The sequence below is a fragment of the Lissotriton vulgaris genome, chromosome 9 (genome assembly GCF_964263255.1).
Source record: "Lissotriton vulgaris chromosome 9, aLisVul1.2, whole genome shotgun sequence".
NCBI lineage: Eukaryota > Metazoa > Chordata > Amphibia > Caudata > Salamandridae > Lissotriton > Lissotriton vulgaris.
The window spans coordinates 851509337-851528764 of NC_141697.1; the positions used below are offsets into that span (position 1 = coordinate 851509337).

At 45.0% G+C, this 19428-nt stretch overlaps 1 protein-coding gene across 1 annotated transcript in view; it reads left to right on the forward strand.

The window, feature by feature from the left end:
• The window catches only part of LOC147692356 (cytochrome P450 2G1-like), a 452708-nt gene that overhangs the window by 424281 nt on the left and 8999 nt on the right, over positions 1-19428 (forward strand). Inside the window, exons 8-9 of the mRNA XM_086938582.1 lie at positions 5228-5415; positions 18789-18930. Coding sequence (XP_086794708.1) covers positions 5228-5415; positions 18789-18930 — 330 coding nt within the window. The remainder of the gene's footprint in view (positions 1-5227; positions 5416-18788; positions 18931-19428) is intronic.

The following is a 19428-nucleotide window of genomic DNA, read 5'->3' on the forward strand; positions in this document are numbered from 1 at the left end:
GTGAGGGCATGGGTCTCTGGGGGATCCTGAGTGGATGGAGTTCATCAGGCGGATGGTGTCCTCAGTGGAGATTGGGTTCCAGTCATTAAGGATGTTCAAGGGGCGTGAAGGAATAGCGGAAGATTGTGTGGGTTGGTCTTCGGGTTGTTTGTCGAAGCTGTTGTGGATGTCTGCAATTTTGTCGTGGAAGAACGAAGCTAGGGAGTCGCAGAGGGTTTGAGAGGGAGTGATGTCGTTGGAGTTGGCAGTGGGGTTGGTAAACTCTTTGAGGATGTTGAATAATTCCTTGCTGTTATGGGCGTTGTTGTCTAGACGATCTTTGAATGCGGCTTTCTTTGCGGTCCGGATCAGTTGGTGGTGTATGCGAGTGGCGTTTTTGAAGGCGTCCCTGGTGCTGGTGTTTGGGTCTTTTTTCCAGGCCTTCTCAAGGGAGCGACAGAGTTTCTTGGATTTCTTAAGATCACCGTTGAACCAGGAGGCGTTTTTGCTGCTAAGTTTGATGTGACGTTTTTTCAAAGGTGCTAGGATGTCTGCGCTGTTGGTTAGCCATTGAGTGAGGTTGATGGCTGCTTGGTTGGGGTTCGAAGAGTGGGCAGGGGGGTTTTGAAGAAGCGATGAGGAGATCTGGTCGAAGATGATTTTGTTCCAGGTTCTTCTCAGAGTAGGTTGAGGATGGTTGTGTGTTGTGTTCTTTTTGTAGCTAAAGTGAACGCAGCTGTGGTCCGTCCAATGGAGAACTGTGGTGTGACTGAAGGAGATATGTTTACTGGAGGTGAAGATAGGGTCGAGTGTTTGACCTGCGTAATGAGTGGGGGTATTAACAAGTTGTTTGAGTCCGAGGTTGGCGAGATTGTCCAGAAGGGTGGTGGCATTGTTGTCGTTGCTCTTTTCCAGGTGAAAATTGAGGTCTCCCAGTAGAATGTAGTCCTCGGAGGGGAGGGCGTGTGGGGTGATAAAGTCAGTGATGTCTTCAGTGAATTGTGCTCGGGGTCCAGGTGGCCTGTAGAGGAGGGTGCCTCTGAGTGTGGTCTTGGGGTCGGTGTGGATCTGGAAGTGAAGGTGCTCGGCGCTAGCGAGGTTGACGTCTGAGCTGGTTGATATGCGGATGGCATTCTTATGGACGATGGCGATGCCTCCTCCTGTTTGCTTGGTGCGGTCCTTACGGATGATCTTGTAGCCTTCCAGGATGGCAATGGTGATGTCTGGGGCTGAGGAGGCGTTCATCCATGTTTCTGTTAGGAAGGCGACGTCCGGAGAGATGGTGTCTAGTAGATTCCAAAGGTCGATGGCGTGTCTGTAGACCGAGCGGGTGTTGAGCAGGATGCATTTTAGGTGGTTGGTGTCAGATCTCTGTTTGGTGTTAGTGGATGAGGAGATGGTCTTGGTGCCGTCATACTTGCAGGAGTTGCATGTGAAGGGTCCATGGGTGTGTCCAGGAGCGGCTTGGGCGCAGTTGGGGAGTCGGCCGGGGTTTAGGGCTAAGAGGGTGGAGGGGTCATATGTAATGCGGGTGGGGTGGGTGGTGCGGGGGCCAGAGGGTCTGGCGCTGGGCGCGGGCTTGGCGTGGACGGGCGTAGACAGGCTTACCTTTGGCGCACCTTCGGCGCAATTGGGGCGCGACCGCTGCGCGTGAACGCTGCGCGAGAATGCATCTGTCATATATGGATGGAGGAGGGGGAGGGGCGAGGGAGGGTCAGCAGGGAGGCGGGGCGGGCTGTGGGGGCCAGGCTCTGAGGCACCAACAACAACAAGCGTAAGATGGCGTCAGCGTAGGGAAAAACGAAACTGGAGGTAGGCTGGGGCTCAGGAAATTGACTACGCTAGTTGCACAATAGCGCTCCTCGAATCAGGGTTTAAAATTAAAGCGCCGTAACTACAATGCCCCCAGAGCGCTGCAATGCCCAGATCTTGAAGCGCCGTGTAAATAGTCCCCCAGGAGCTCTTTAAATGTCCCAGTTGCGTCGCAATGGCACTCGCGCTGCAGCGCTATGTAGAGAGCTTAGGCGCTAGTGAGGCAGAGCACAAACACAAAGCAGCTGAGGAGTTAAATGTTAACGATACCTCACAGGAGCAGGGCACAGGGAACGACCGCTTCTGAACTAGTCAGGACGGTCACAGCGCAGACGGGGTCAGAGCAGGCAACGTACTTCGTGGGAGGGAGGGTCAGCAGGGAGGCGGGGCGGGCTGTGGGGGCCAGGCTCTGAGGCACCAACAACAGCAAGCGTAAGATGGCGTCAGCGTAGGGAAAAACGAAACTGGAGGTAGGCTGGGGCTCAGGAAATTGACTACGCTAGTTGCACAATAGCGCTCCTCGAATCAGGGTTTAAAATTAAAGCGCCGTAACTACAATGCCCCCAGAGCGTTGCAATGCCCAGATCTTGAAGCGCCGTGTAAATAGTCCCCCAGGAGCTCTTTAAATGTCCCAGTTGCGTCGCAATGGCACTCGCGCTGCAGCGCTATGTAGAGAGCTTAGGCGCTAGTGAGGCAGAGCATGCAGTGTAAGCCTTCCTCTCTTACACTGCCTCTGATCACAGGCGTGCTGGGTCTACAGGCCAACCTTTACAATAGTAATCAGCATGAGAGAAGGTTTAGGATTGATTGAGACATGCGAACCCAGAGCTCCTTCAGAGACTAGAGGGCTGTGTATGTGCCCTCGCCCGGCTCCAACAAAGGTGCAGAGCATGAGGAGTGCACGTCGTTCTGGCCGTGGTCAAACACCTTCTAGTTCGACTTGGAGCCTTCACTTCACTGTGCCATCGCATTACCGTACCTGCCACTCAACAATCCTAGCTCCGCACGAACCCTCAGGGGGACAGTAAAAAAGATTTATATAGCACATACTCGACCCGTAGGTATTGGAGCGCCTTACATGAGCACCAGTTACGTTACACAAGTACACAAGGACACATTCTTTTTTTTGCCCTAGGCGGGGGGAGATTGAGGGCCATATGTATCAAGCCGAATTGACTTCGCAAACGCCGAAATTCGCAGAATTTTGGCGTTTGCGAATGCAATTTGGACAAATGGTATGTATCAAGGAAATCTGCTTTAAAAATAAGGAATCGCAAAATTTTCAATTCCTTATTTTGCAATTGCATTTAAGGAATCGCAAATTTTGCGATTCCTTAAATGCAATTTAAGAAGCCAAAAAAATTCGCAAATTGGCCCTAAGGATTCGCAAATTACCACCAATTTCTAGTTGGTGGTAAGTTGCGAATTCCTTTAAAAATGCATATTTTTGCATTTTTCAAAGTGCCATGTGACGCACATACATGCCCTTAGGGCATGTATGTACGCCACATGTGCACCCATACATATTTCAGGGGTGCAACAGGGTGTCCTTTGGACACCCCTGCACCCTTGAAATTATTCTCTATTTGCGATTCGCAAATTGCGAATCGCAAATTGAGAATTATTTCCCATTCATTCCTATGGGCCTCCTGGCCCATAGAAATGAATGGGAAAGTATTCCTTAATTGCGATTCGCAATTTGTTAATCGCAATTAAGGAATTCTAAGGAATCGCAAAAAAAATGCGATTTTGTACATACATACCCATTTGCGATTCTCATATAGCGATTCCTTAAAAATCGCTATTTGAGAATTCCAAATGGGTATCTTGATACATATGGCCCTAAGTGATTTGCCCACAATCACAGGATGTGGAATCGACCCCGAGGCTCGAACCTTGGTTTCATAAGCTCCAAAGTCGGCAGTCTAGCCTCAGAAAACATCCTCTACCACATCATTTATATTATCTTTGCAGAGTTCTGTGCAGTGATTTTGATGATCTTATGTTGCTCCACCAAACCATGTCTATGTCAGTGTTTTTGTGAAATACGCTCCTGTTTTAGCACAATTCCAGCAAGATTAAATCTCATTTGCCCAGCCATGATTAATATATATCTTTAAACACAGATTACATTAAATAAAACATTGTGAATTGTACCTGGCCATTAGGTTAAGCTGTTAAGGCTGGTAAGCATATTGGCTGATTTACCGTCAAGGGATTCTTCGAGACCTGGGGCAGATTTACAAGCCCCATGTGCTGCCAGTATGTCACTTTTTGTGAAGCACTTGCAGCACATTTCTCTGCCCCATATTTACAAGGACAGGAAAAGTCACCCTGCATAGCTTTTCCTGTCCTTGTACATACGGCCCCTTTACACACAGCACTTTGCATAAAAGGGACGTTCCATGGGTGCTGCTGTGGGTGTTTCCACGCAACACCCATGGAACCAGACACATTTCCAGATTTTCGAGGAATCGTAAATCTGGAAATGCGTCTGAATGCTACGCCTCCCCAGCGGAGGCGCAGGGAGGCGCAACAAGGAGAAATGTATTCATTTCTTCTTTTTTTTCCTTTCCTCTGTCTATATGTGCTGCATTCTGCAGCACACATAGAAAGAGTAAATCACATCTAATGATTGTTTATGTACAGGAAGGGATCCCTTCCTGCACGTAAACAATCATTGAAACAATGACGTTTTTCAACTTCTATTTGTGCTACTGCAGCACACATAGAAGTTGAAAAACGGCATTTCAGATTGTTTTTGTGCAGAATGGGAACCCTTCGTGTACAAAAACAGTCACCCCACAACGCAGGCATCCTTGCACCATGGTGCAAGGCTGCCTGCGCTGGCGCATGGAAGCAGATTGTGCGCCAGTGCAGGGGGAAGCACAGCGATGCGACATAGTGCTGTAAATATGTCACATCCCTGTGCTTTGAAAGTGACTCAGTGTGGCGCAGCCAAATGGCTAGCGTTCCGCACTGAGTCACTTTCTTGTAAATCTGCCAACTAGTGCTTGCATTATTATATTCCCTTATAATCCACGGAGAAACACTATTAAAAACGAAGTAAAATATTTGGCGCTACCCTATATTCACTGAAATGCCAAGGCACCATTACAACGCGATTCTGAAAAAAAAAAGAATGAATAGATACTTTTGCATCAAAATGGGTTGTTGTACAAAGTAAATTGTTTAATCCAGAGACAGCTGATAAGATAAATAGGCACGCCTTGTGTGCTCACGCACAATTACTATAGCTTGCCTCCAACTCAATAAACAAATTCCACATCTCAACTCACTGCACCTTCGCTCACTCAGTCCAACCAGAACACACACCTCAATACTTCTAACAATGCAAAACATGAGTAGCAAAATGTCAGATATAAGATACAACATAGGTATGTTTGTGAGTCTGTTACATTTTCTATCTTTTCAGAAAAAGTGCAGGAGGAGATCGACCGAGCCATTGGCAGAGACCGCCTGCCAAGCATGCAAGATAGGAGCAAGATGCCCTACACAGACGCGGTGTGCCATGAGATCCAGAGATTTGCCAACCTTATACCTTTTGGTGTTCCCAGGGCAGTTGTACGCGACACTGTCTTCCAAGGATACAACATTCCAAAGGTAATATTTCAACAAATGCATTCATCTCTGCTTTCCAACTCGTGGTTTTGCACATTTTGGGTGTAAAGGATTCCCTGTGAAAAGTCCTGAGAAAGAAAGGATGAGGCATTAGAATCGGTTTAGGGGCAGCACACAAGTGGACAGTGTTAAGGGCTATGGTAGACATGAATCTATAAGCAGATTCTTACCACAAAGTATATGACTATTGCACATTTAAAACCCCATATACCATACTTGCCAACATTTTAAAATAAGAAGAGGAGAGGATGTGGCATAACGGCTAAGGTGGTCAATCTCAAATCTGGGGAACCGGTTAGAGTCTAGGCAGTGACGCTCAACATCCTGTGATTCTGGGCGAATCACTTAATCTCCCCGGGGCAGATCTACAAGAAATTGCCGCAGCACAGAACCGCAAGCCCTTAGGCTGCACCAAACTGTGGCACTTTCAGAGCACAGGAGTGTGACATATTTACAATGATACGTCGCATTCCTGTGCTCTCCCCTGCGCTGGTGCCCAAACAGCTGCCATGCGCCAGTGCAGACACCCCTGCACTATGGTGCAAGGATGCCTGCGGCATGGGGAGATTGTTTTTGTGCAGGAAGGGGTACCTTCCTGCACAAAAATAATCACTACAGGCATTTTCCCCTTTCAATGCATGCTGTAGAATGCAGCACGCATTGAAAGAGGAAAACGAGGAGAAATTAAAACATTTCTCCTCATTGCGCCTCGCTGCGTCACCCCTAGTGTGGCGTAGCATACTGACGCATTTCTAGGTTTATGATTCCTCGTAAATCTGGAAATGTGTCTGGTTCCATGGGTGTTGCATGGGAACACCCACAGCAACACCCATGGAACGCCCCTTTCACGCAAAGTGCTGCGTGTAAGGGGCAGTTTTTACAAGGAGAGGAAAAGCCATGCAGGGTGGCTTTTCCTATTACTGTAAATATGGGGTAGAGAAATGCACTGCCAGTGTGTCACAAAAAGTGACATACTGGCAGCACAAGGGGCTTGTAAATCTGCACCGTGTCTAACAAAAACGAATGTGTCCTTGTGTAACGCTACTGGTGCTCATGTAAAGAGCTCTGATACCTGATTCTTTCAGGTCAAGTTTGCGCTATATAAAACTCCAGGGAGAAAATAGGATTTTTTAATTTTTTTTAAATACGGAGGACTGTATTTTCCTCTTAGACTTTCAATGCTCAATCAGGGGCTATTTTAGACAGGAGACTGCTAAAACATAGTCTTTTTGGCTTAAAATTGCGAGTCCCCCAACTGAATTGGGTCGATTGTCATGAGTGATATGCCATCTGTTATATAAAGACTGCTGATTGGCCAGTTTTGGCCATATCGTTATCAGATGGCCCATTGACGAGCACATCATAGGTGATACAGGCTGCGTATATTGCCTACCTATCCCACCCACATCGAATGTACAAAGCAGCTCAGTCCCAAGTCGGACATTCTCATGCTCTCATAAATTCAAAACCCAAGCTGGAAGGGCAAAACATCCTACTTAACAAGCATTGTCACAGGCAACATAATTATCAGCAACATTTATCACCTCGCCTAAGCAGTTATCACTGAGCTGAACCCTAAGATGCCTACCAGGGGCGGCTTCTCCATTATAGCGGAGGAGCGTCGTCCAACTGCTGGAACCAGCAGATCAAAACATGTAAAATAAAATGATTTAAAGCAATTACTAAAACTGCTTTATTATCATTTTTTTTTACTTGTAGGAACTGGAGCTCCAGCCGAGTTTTTAGGGCAGGGACATCCTCAGCAGCAGAAGATGTGGCCACAGGGCAACAAGTGAGAGTGTGGGTTTGACTAGCAGCCTTAGTACGGCCAAACCGGCATGCACACTTGGCTATCTTGGAGATATCAGTAGGGCTCAGGAGCATGGGCTCAGAGTCCCTGCTGGAGCATGAAACCAGCCCTCTTTGCCCAATCCAGGCTCTACTCTCATGCTGGGCAATACCAGCATGAGAGCAGCATCTGGATTAAGACAGGAGAGTCGTGAGCCTGTGTGCATCAGGATTCGGGAGCTGATAGGCAGATAGGTTGTATTTCTATTTTCTGCTCCCCTCGCTGTCTCACCACTATTCCCTGCTAACGGCCACCCATGTAGGTCTGATTCTCTACATATTTTGTTGTCATACATTATACTTAACTCTGCAAAACTTTGAGTTCAGAATGCAAATTTCTTTGCAATAACAAGATTTCTCAACACTAAATCATACTTACAATCATCACAAACCTCTCACCTAACAGAATGTTTTTAGTCACAGTCATTCTACAGTCATTATCATAACCAATCAGGACATAGGCAGGGGTTAAAGGTTGGTATCCCTAGGAAAAGACCCACTTGAAATGTTTTCAGGAAGGACTCATTTTAGAAATTGGGTGGTTTTACAAAGTATTTTCAGACTCTTTTATTTCACACAGCGATGCAACACTTCTCAGTGCCCCCTACTTGTGATACCATTGATACGTTATATTTACAGTATGACGTATCATGTCGCAAGGAATGGCAGATACGTCAGTATTACGGATATAGCTGTTGGCGCAAAGCAGGTGCATTGCTGGAGTTGTATCGGAAGCGTGACTCAACTCCAGCAATGTTCCTTACACATGGGGCAGGTCCCATGTCAATGGGCATTTGTCACGCTTACACTACTATAAGGCATGCGTAAGGTTTTGAAGCATTGGCATTCTAGAAGTGGTGCAGTGAAATATTATAGATTTCACTGCACCACTCCTATAACCCTTTCCTGCGGGGAAACGCCCACCCTGTATACATTATACCTGATGCAGGTATAAAGTAGCACAGGGGTTTACGAAGTGACGCATCTGCCTAGATACGACACTTCATAAATATGGCAGACCATGGCACATTATTTATGCTGCCACTGCGTCACTAAAAGTGACGTAAAGGAGGTGCAAAAGTGATGCCGGCCTTCATAAATAGGGCCCTTTATTTTTTATTACAAATGACATGAGGGAGTCTAGCATTCTAGGTAGTGCTTATTGTAGACATTTCCAAGAAAATATTAGGCACAGTGAGATAAAGTGATATGCCATGACTTGGGATGGAAAAGTCCTCCTCATGTTAACGGACATGCAGCCTTTCCCTGAGTGCTCCAACTGTACTGATGTCTGGATACCTATTGTTGATTCCTGTCATCATATGCAAATACAGATCATGAGTTTGCACCATGACATAGGCCTGTCTTATGGAATGCAATCTGGGTGAATGTGTGCCTGGGAAGGGTGCAATACAGGATAATGCAGTGCTGTGCAGTGCATGCAGGTTAACTGCATGCAGTCTTATTGGACCGGGAGGCGCCCCCAAAGCACTATCCTCATAGTGCTTAAAGTCTACTGCTTTTACCAGAATTTAAGCAGCACAAGCACACTGGTAGCAGCATACCATGTAGTGAAGAGCAGGAGTGAACAGGTCACTTTTACCTATGTCACTGGAGGAAGACCTACAGGCTCACTCATTTAATGATCTGCTGCTGCGTGCTTAACTCATTCTTTGGTGTACATCGGGTTGTTGTGAAGCACTGCACAGCACCTGAGTGGTGTACATGCGCTGAGTGAATGTGTGCCTGGGAAGGGTGAAATACAGGAATAATGCAGTGCTGTGCAGTGCATGCAGGTTAACTGCATGTGCTGGGTTTCTGTGTGCCTGTAAATGGTACAGTACATGAATAATGTAGTGTTGTGCAGTGCATGCAGGTTAAATACTTGTGCTGGGTGTGTGTGTGTGCCTCTAAGTTGTACGGTTCATGAATGATGAAGTTCTGCCCAGCGTGTACATGTTAAATGCATGTGCTGGGTGTATATGTGCCTATAAGTAGTACAGTACATGAAGGATACAGTGCTATGCTGTGATTGTACGTTAAATGGTTGTGCTGAATGTATGTGTGCCTCTGAATGGCATAAAACCTGGCAGACTATAGGTTCCATTTTGGGAAAACCAGGGCTGCATGAGGTAGAGGAATCCCCAGACAGATGTGTTTATTGCTGCATTCCTGTAAGCTGTAAGCTGGGTGGAACATACTTGAGAAGGCAGAGCCAGAATGTTCCCATATATTTCAGAGGATGCTCCTTCCTTCAGAGAGAGGTCATAAGGAAGGGGCCTTGCTACTTTTCACAAACCTCAAAGTCTCAGACTCTAAATCACATTTGGTGTCTGGAAATGGACTATTACAGTGGTTCCTAACCTTTTGACTGCCCTTGGATCCCTATTTAATCATTACTGGAACCTGGGGTCCCCAATGAATCAATAGTGGAATCCAGGAACCCCCACTGAGTCCTTATTGGAAGCTGGAGAACCCTGCCTAGGCATTTTTGATTATTCGAAAAGTCAAACAATATGCAACAAATACAGAAACAAGCATTTATCAAACAGCTGCTGTGCCAATCGGGTTGTGGCCCATGTGCAGGACAATGTCAGTAACCCCAGTATGCCAGGTGAGGGTTGCCGTGAAGTGAGCCATGGATATCGCTATGCCGATTGGGCCCATTCCCGTGTGCAGTGAGCTGTTCCGTGACCCCATATGCAAGGAAGGGCTGCTGGAAAGTGAGCTGTAACCAACGCTGTGCCGATGGGGTCGGAGCCCGTGTACAGTAAAGGATTGGTGATGCTATGCACTGCAGTTTGTAAATCCACTTGGCAATTCTGGGAGTAGCCCTGCCTGCCCCTTTGGTTGTAAATATGTCCACAAAGGGTTTATGGTCAGTTCTTAACTCAAAATTTGTGCCCCAAACATAATTCCTGAAATTATTTACACCCCAAAAACAAGCTAGCACCTCCTTCTCTATGACCGACTATGATGGTTCAGCACCTTTTAAGGTACGAGACGCAAACGCTATTGCCCATTCAAACTTGTCTTTCCCTTGCATTAATACAGCCCCAGTCCATACGCACTCGCATCCACTACAATGACCGATTTTTTGTTGGGGTCAAAAGGTTTAAGTGCTACAGCATTTATGATGTCCAACTTAATATTCTCAAAAACTGATTGGCATTCAGCATTCCACAAAAATGTAGCCCCTTTTTTCATTAATAATCTTATACAAAAGACTTTTGAGGCAAAATTGGACACAAATTTGGAGTAATACTCCGCTAAACCTAAAAAAGAACGTAGTTGTTCTTTATCAGAAGGCGATGGAGCATTCATGATTGCGTCTAACAAGTTTTTCTTAGGCCTAATACCTTTTGCTGACAAAGTATGTCCAAGATACTCGATTTCATTTGTGGCAAACTTACATTTCTCAGCAGCAACTGTTAAACCAGCACACTGAAGTTTGGACAGGACCTCATTTAAAACATTGTCATGGTCAGTTCCACTTTTCCCCCACACAAGCACATCGTCTTGAAACACCAACATATTGGATATGCCTTCAAGGACTCTGCACATAACTCTTTGAAAAACAGCTGATGCCGAAGATAAACCGAAAGGCATTCTCAAAAATTGGAAAGCACCCTCTGGTGTTATAAAAGATGTTAAATGACGAGATTCAGGGTGCAATTTTATCTGGTGGTATGCATTCGATAGATCAATAGATGAAAAATACTTAGCGTCCTTCACAGATGCTACCATTTCATTGATCCTGGGTAAAGGGTAACGATCCACCCAAATATTTTTGTTTAAGTCCCTTAAATCAACGCACATGCGTAACTTTCCATTGGGTTTCCGCGCTAAAACCACTGGACTAAGCCAATCTGACGCCTCTATAGGCTCAATGATGTTTTGTTGACATAACCTATCCAGTTCTATCTTTAATTGTGATCTTAAAACCATGTGATTCCACTTTGTAAAATGCACCATGTGGCGCTGATGCAAACTGATTGCCATGTGGAGTGGGCCATAGCCCTTGCAGGGTGAATAGACTCTGTATGCCGAAAGGGGCTGCCATGCAGGTATCAGGTTGTTGCCAATGTACAGTGGTGATACAGTGATACTTTATGCTAAAAAGGGTCACCAGGACTAGCAAGAGGTCTGACTTGACCTGCAACATTGCTGGAGGAGCACATACACCAGAATGGGGGATCCGCATCAGGAATTTTAACACCTTCTTCCCGTGGGACAAATCAAAGACTTACCCTGTAAGGAAGAGCTGTGAGAAACATCCAGTTGCGGCGGTTGCACGACTGCGTGTGAGGACCGTGGGGATTGTCTAGTGCATCCCCCCTGGGCCATGTGCAATGAACTCATCTGAACCAGCCGCTGCTGCACCAGCGCCCACAGATGGCACTTTCTCAGGAACTCCAGACACTCCGATCCTGCAGGCTCTCGTAAAATTGAATTTGAGCCAAGCCAGCCTCGGGGAACTTGCTTGCTAGCACTTTGGAACAGTTTTTACTTTTCAAAAGGGTCACTCTTGTGGACTTTTGAGACTTAAACTACTAGTTAGGCTTACCTTGAATGTTGTCTATAGTGAATGGGCAGTGACCACTATCACTTGCACAAAGAGGGAAAAGGAAACAGGAAAATACCTACAAAAAACTAGTGACTCACCCTCTGGCGGGCTGTCTAGTTGTTTGTGGATGTGGCGTTTTCCTTTGTTCTCATAGCGGTAACAATAAATTGCTTCTCTTCTCATAAAAGTAGGAATTTGGCTGAACAATAATGTATTGCTGTTTCTGTGTTTCATTTGAGTTGTGAGCCGTACCCACCCACCTGTATCCACCTTTCACCGAGGGAGACTTGGACTGCTCAGACCATGCTACTACTGAGAATCAAGTACTGAAGTGTACTTGGAACAGATGCTCAGAATCCATAGTAGGTAGGACCCCAGGACATCAGGAGTAAAAGTCCTCAACCCCCATGCAATTGGCCCAGTAGCTCCTGTTTGCTGCTTGGCCTTCTGAAATGGGTTCTGACACCATGTATCTCAAAATGTGTTAAATGGGGAAGGCAGAATAAGAACTCAAGAATATCGGCTTCACAGTCCAACATTTTGCTGCTATACCTCACTCACCTCAATTCCTCACATAGTCTGACATGCTGATAATTTTCCATTTCCCATCCAATTTTCCTCAAATACTGTGTATCAAATATTGTATCACATATTTATTTTAGCAGTTAGCTGCACTCCTTCAGTACTAACAAATGAAGGGCAAACTGATTAATGTACTTGTATTTTATCTAGTTCTGGTGGTCACTGTGCATGTTCTTTCTTAGCTCCATGACCTGTGGCTCTTGTGTGACAAGTAGGCTTTTGCAAAAAGAACAACAGGGATGATGTCCAGTCATGTGATGTGGTGGTGAGGACATGTGGCAGGATTTACATGCAAGGACTCAGGATCCGGGGCATGGACTGAGGGGATTGATGTATCAAGACCTAAAGATGAAGGTCTAGGTGTAAAAAAGGATGAGGGCATAATACAACAAGGCATGGACTACAGAGCAGTGGTGAGTGTGTGTGGAAGAGGAGAAGGGAATATGAATACAGGGAGACGTAGGGCGGGCAGTTGTGAAGGAAATACAGAGCAGTCAGGGCCGGCCTTAGAGTTGGTGGTACCCAGTGCGACCATCTTGGTGGGCGCCTCAACAAACTTTCTTTTTATTTTGACTTTATGCAGGAAATCTCTGCTGGGGTAATGCTTATTAGGAGACTCAGTGGTACACCGCTCAGAGCACATGAGATGTAAAATTTAGAATTTACTGCATTCCTTAAAACAAGAAAAGTATTTGGACTTGAGGCACACAAAGTAAAGGAATAGAAAGAGGTGCCTCGAGTGCAATAGGCGCGCACTGCTGCAAGGCAATGTGCAGCACACACAGTGAGAGGTGCAAGGCTATGTGAAGCACAGCTAGTGCACAGTGCTTAAACCAGTGAGACTTCTAGAATGAAATGCCAAAGAATTACATTTGATGCTCTAGAAGGTACAAAGACAAAGAATTAGCAGGTTAGGCCCTTGAGTATCAGACCTTCATGAGGAAAAGGAGCACAGATGCCCAGAGGTGATATGAATGGAGAGTGCTATCTTGAGTGAGAGGATATGTGGGGTTGCTCGGATTACTTAGCAGTAACATTTTGCCTAATAGCCTAACAGTCTGCCTGCTTAGATGACGCCTGGTGGTTGTCCTAGTACTGGGAGCTAGAAAGCCTAGATTTTAAAACAGAGGTCCTGGCTTGCGAGGGGAAGTCTGGGCACTCAGGCATGTTCCATGGTGTCCACCCACCATTTTACCCACTTTTGTGGTTTTCATATTGCACAAACTTGGCCGAATGGGATCACAGCGCTTCATGTGAACACTAGATTATAGTACACAATGTCAGATTCATGTTTTTTCCAGGTACGGGGAAATGAAGTGCTTTACCCAGAATATTCTGTTTAATTCAGAGACTCTGTCCCTCACCACCCCTTGTTGTAAATATTTTTGTCCACCCTAAGCGTGGAAGGGTATACTCAGATGTGAGTCCCTTGCTCATTGCACCATCAGGATTCAAGCAAGCCGGGCCGAAGAGGCTGAAATGCCAGAAACCGGTCCCCGGTAGCTTGTTTCCTTCCCAGTGTAAGAATTGGCTTATGTAGTTTGGTTTGCCCTGTTCCCATCATGCACTGGGACAGGAACAGACTAATTTGCATACAGCCGGGTTCTGAAACTGGGATGGTGCAGTGAGCTAAAAAACTGTGTTGGATCTAGCCCTGATCTCTTGACTGGGTGAGAGTATTCTGTTTAATTCAGAGACTCTGTCCCTCACCACCCCTTGTTGTAAATATTACCCAGAATCACAGCATAGTGAGCCAACGCCTGGACTTGAACTTGAGTCCTCAGCTGCAAAGTCAGAAAGTCTATGCGCTAGGCCACATCTGGTATCCTGGCTACTTGAATTAATCGGATGGCAGGCTGTACATGCATGGAAAGCAGCCTAAAAAAAATCCTGAACAGACTGTACACACCAATGCGGAAGCTGAAAACTGGCATGGGGTAGACTGTAACCACCAGAGCAGCTGTCTAAATGAAGACACGCCACAGCACGTAAAGAGGGGAAAAAACAGACTGCATATAAGGGCTAGCAGTGTAGAGACACAAGTAGGCTGTACACCAGACGAGTACTGTAAAGAGAGATATGGTATACTGTACACTGGACCCAGGGTCCCTAGGGCCCACTGGCCTGAAGGGCCCATTTTATTTCTTGCACTGGGGCTCATGACACACTGATAGGCCTCTCGTAGCAGAATAGCAGTGTAAATATGCACAGGCAGACTGTCCACCACTGTAATGTAAGACATTATGAATTAGGACAGCAGTGTAAAGGGGGCAGGTTGTAATGTGAAAACATAGACGAGCAGACTGTTCACAATAAATCAAGGAGGCACAAGACACAGTTTATGAGCAGAAACTGTTACTATGAGACACGGAAGGCGTGTACATACAGAGAGACAGGAGCTCTGTTTTCAGCCACAGTGCTGTGCCTCAATTTCCTGTGATAGACGCTCGGGTGAAGGCTAGTGCTGTTTCTCTCCTACATCTGAAGGTTGCTCCTGCGAGGGCCCTCGGGATTGTTGTCAGAAGCCCGAGGGTGCACGGCTGCTCAGACTAGCTGTTGTTGCACAGCACAAACACTGGTATAGCAAAGAAGGCATCCTCAGAGCGTCATACTTCTTGTCCAAGTACATCCATCCGCAACCAAGTGAGCGAATTTGTCCATGTTCTGTTTTCACGATGTTAAGGAAATAAAAGAATGACAGCGAATGCATTTTGGTCAGAGGCAAATGACGTCCCCTGAGTTTGGTAGCCATTGCAGTGGCACCGGTCGCACCACCCTAAAGCCGGCCCTGAGCAGAATGGGTGTTCCCTGTGAATTACCTTTACCAAGATGCTGAAAATGAGGGAAATAGCATTCTGCTGGATGGTAACTAACTAGCAGAAATGAGTATACGGTGTTAATTCTGTGCTTTGACATACAGCTTTGCTACAAAAATATGCCTAATGCACAATTATGTAGGGGCAAAATTTTGCATTTACATTTTTTTATTGGGAAAATTAAAAATAAATACAAAAATGTGAATGTATACAGTTACAATAAACAACAACAAACATTAGCAAAGCTAAAATGTCTCGCCTATGCAAGAGCTATTGGCCAATGTATTTTAGCCATGTTGTACACCAGTTTGACTGCTGTTCAGTTAAGTTAGTGATGCAGAGGAGAGTGGCGTAGCGTTTCATAGAGTGGAATGGCAAAGAGCGGAGTAGAGATTTGTAGAGTGGAGTAGTAGAGAGTGTTGTATGGGGAGTAGGGTGGAGTTGCATAGAGTGACATACACTGAAGTGGCATAGAATAGAGCAGGCTGGTGTAGAGTGAATTGGCATAGAGTGTTGCAGAGTATAGTGGTGTAGGGTGCAGTAGCTTTAAGTGCAGTGGCATTGAATTCAGTGGCGTACAATGCAGTATTGTAGAATGCAGTGGCATAGAGTAGAGTGGTGCACAGTGGAGTGCAGTGTGCAGCGTACAGAGGTGCAGAGTGGAGTGGCACATAGTAGAGTTGCGCAGACTGGAGTGGCGCAGAGTAGAGTGGCTCAGAGTGCAGTGGGGTAGAGTGCAGTGGCGTAGAGTGCAGTGGTGTAGAGTATAGTGGCATAGAGTGGTGGAGAGTGGAGTGGCATAGAATTGAGTGATATAGAGGGCTGTAGCACAGTGTAGAATGCTGTGGCATAGAGTGCAGTGGCATTGAGTGGAGTAGTGCAGTAGTGCAGAATAGAGTGGCATGGAGTTCAGTGGCAGAGAGAGCAGTGTGGCAGAGTAGAGTGCAGTTGTGTACAGTGAAGTAGAGTATTGAAGAGAGCAGTGGCGTGGAGTACAGTGACAGGGTGGAGTTGTGTATAGTGCATTGGCATACAGTTCAGTGGTTAAGAGTACAGTGGCATAGAGTGCAGTGGCATATAAGAGATTATTTTAGAGTAGAGTAATGTGGCATAGAGTGGGGACGTGCAGAGTTGAGTTCAGTTGCATAAAGTGACATTGTGTGTAGTGGCGTAGAGTAAAGTGGTGTAGAGTACAGTGGTACAGAGTAGATTAGAGTGGCATACATTATATTGGAGTGGAATGCAGGGGTGCAGATTTGAGCATTACAGAGTAAAGGGCAATGGCTTAGAGTGTATTGGCAAAGAGTGCAGTGGTGTAGAGTGCAGTATTGCAGAGTGGCATAGAGTACAGAGGCGTAGAGTGGGGCTGTGCAGAGTAGATTGGTGTGGCCTAGACTGGAGTGGTGTAGAGTACAGTGGCAAAGAGTACAGTTGTGTAGAGTAGAGTTGGGAAGAGTGCATTTGCATAGAGCCGAGTGGCGCAGAGGAGATAAGTGTAGAGTGCAGTGGTGTGGAGTGGTGCCAAGTAGAGTGGAGCAGCCTATAGTGAAATATTTATGGTGTGGTAGCACACTGACATTACACACAACGCATTTTCAATTGAAATTAACATTAGATTTACACAGACATACAGCCTTACTAATAAAACTATACAGTGCACAGACGAAAATGTGTGGAAATTGTATCACCTAGTGTAATGATTTGTTTTGATCATATTAAAGTATTTGCTTCCAACACACTTCACAAATAACAAAAAAGGTGGTTCATTTGTGTTCGTAATTCTGTTATATTCTGAAATACTTACACAGTACATTTAAATGATATGTGCTAGAAAACAAAACCTTTCCTACCCACAGCATCCAGTAAGATTGGTACACAAATCCTCTCACTTTGAAGTCAGAGAAAAAAGTAAACTAGCGCCCTTGGAAGAGAGCGCCTGACATTTGTACTCGGGCTTTGAATGCACAGCAAATGTGACGAGATAAGAAAAAAATTACAGGCCTATTTACAGAAAGGGAGCACTCGGAAGGATACTGCAAATAAGGCTTAAGCAAGAGAAGGTGCGAACTGAAGGTGACCACCCTAAAACAAATAAAGCCAGCAAATGGAAAGAATTAAAACGTGAGTTACAACCACATAGCTTATAGCAAGTAATAGGCAGAATGTATTTCTATGTAAACTTTCTGAATGTCCCCAAGATGTCTTTAGCAAACCAGACAACTGTGCTGTCCAGTAGACTCTGACCTGAAAATGGCTATCATACCTATGTCTCAGACAGAGGACTCTGGAACTGTAAATTAAAATTAATTCCCTCTAAAAACAAAAATGCCCCATTGATCATGTTGAAAACCTTATTGGCATCAAAAGCATCAAAAACAATAAAGTAGCTAGAATCTTCTTGGGTTGAAAAATGATTTATGATTGCTATAAAGAATAGGTAATATCACTAATGTATCTTGTGGTCAATAATCCATTTCCTCAGGATGACTGCACACTGTGTTATTCGTTTTTCCAGGTATTTCACCAGCATTTTATAGTATGACATTAGCAATGTTTTCAGATATTGTGAACTACATTCACTTTCTGATTTACCTGACTTTACGAAACTAACAGTTTCCTCTCGAGAAATGGATCATGGACCCAATGGCGAACACAGATTATGTAAATATGTAAGTGAAGATGGTAATGACCATCCTCATCAGGACTTGTATTACTGAGCGGTTAGGTTGGTATATGTTCTTTTGAACTTCCACATCTGAAAATGTAGCTTTCATGGCGCCTAGAGCATTCTCATATAACCTTGACATGTCAAAGTCTTGGGGATGCTTTTGATCACGAGGGGAAGCCTGTATGCTTTATTTTTAAGAATTGTACATGCTGCGGAAGAGATACATCACACATTTCCTTTGTATTATGCACCCTCTTTCCACGGTTACAATACTCTTAAAAGTTCTGATCCCACTTTTATCTTCAATTGCTCATGCTAAAATATTCCTTGTCTTGGCACCCCACTCATTCACCTTCGGGCAATCAATGTTTTTTTCAAAGCTTTCTTTCTACAAGTGCCACTACCTCAGATGGTCACAAGCAAGTTCCTGCTTAGCTCAATCTTCCTGGCATCTGCTCTCGAGAGTGTCCAATGTACACCTTCCCACCAAAGTAAAATATGATGCATGTCCTCCAAATTAATAATTTACTTTAGTTCACTGCACCTTCTTGATGAATAGCATAGATGCATAAACAATAATTTTTCCTTATATTATAACCATAAAGGGTTTCCAGCAAATACAAAAATATCAACAGCACCTTTTTTTCTGTTCAAAGTAACACACTATCACTGAGCTGACCTCCAATTCAACTCTTCAAACAGAAGTACTGAGTTACCCAACTGCCACATGCATTTAGATCTTTCTAATCGCAGTTCCGGATGTGACATGTTTTAACAGCCTTTTTACAGTAAACAGCTTGTCAAATATAATGTATGAATTTCTAAGCGTTAACAGAACACAATTGTTAATCAGCTCATCTGCTTGTTATTTCAGGACTCAAATGTTTTTATGATGCTGCATACTGTGCTTCGAGATCCTCAGAAGTTCAGTGATCCAGACAGTTTCAACCCTGAGAACTTCCTGGATGAAAATGGTGGCTTCAAGAGCAATGATGCCTTCATCCCCCTTTCCGCAGGTAGCAGTCCTTGCTCTAAATGCCCTGCATTCCCTCATGTTGCTCACCTACTAGTGGAATACTGTATTAGAAAGAAAATGCAATTAGTGAAGACAACTTTTTTTATATTTTAACTATTTCTCCAATTGTTCTTTGTATCATAATATATTGAACCAAAACTGTGACCCAAGACAAAGCCCTAATAGTAATACAATTCTCTGACTACCCTTCCTTCCCAAAAGTGCCCCATAGAAGAAGATCTCCATGGGACTCAGCCAATGGTATAATTAGGTCAGTCATTAGCAATCATAACTGCCTCATTGTCAGGATTCTTCAATACCAATGTCCATCATGTCGCAACGCTTCACTGATTTTTGGAGTCTGCCAAAGCTATTCTACAGTTCCATCATTTCCACTAAATGCTAGATTTAGATTCTGATGCCATTTAAAGATAGTTGCAATTTATTGCCTCCAACCTTTAGAAAAATGGCTTCTTAGGTTTTAAGTAGATGGGTTAGG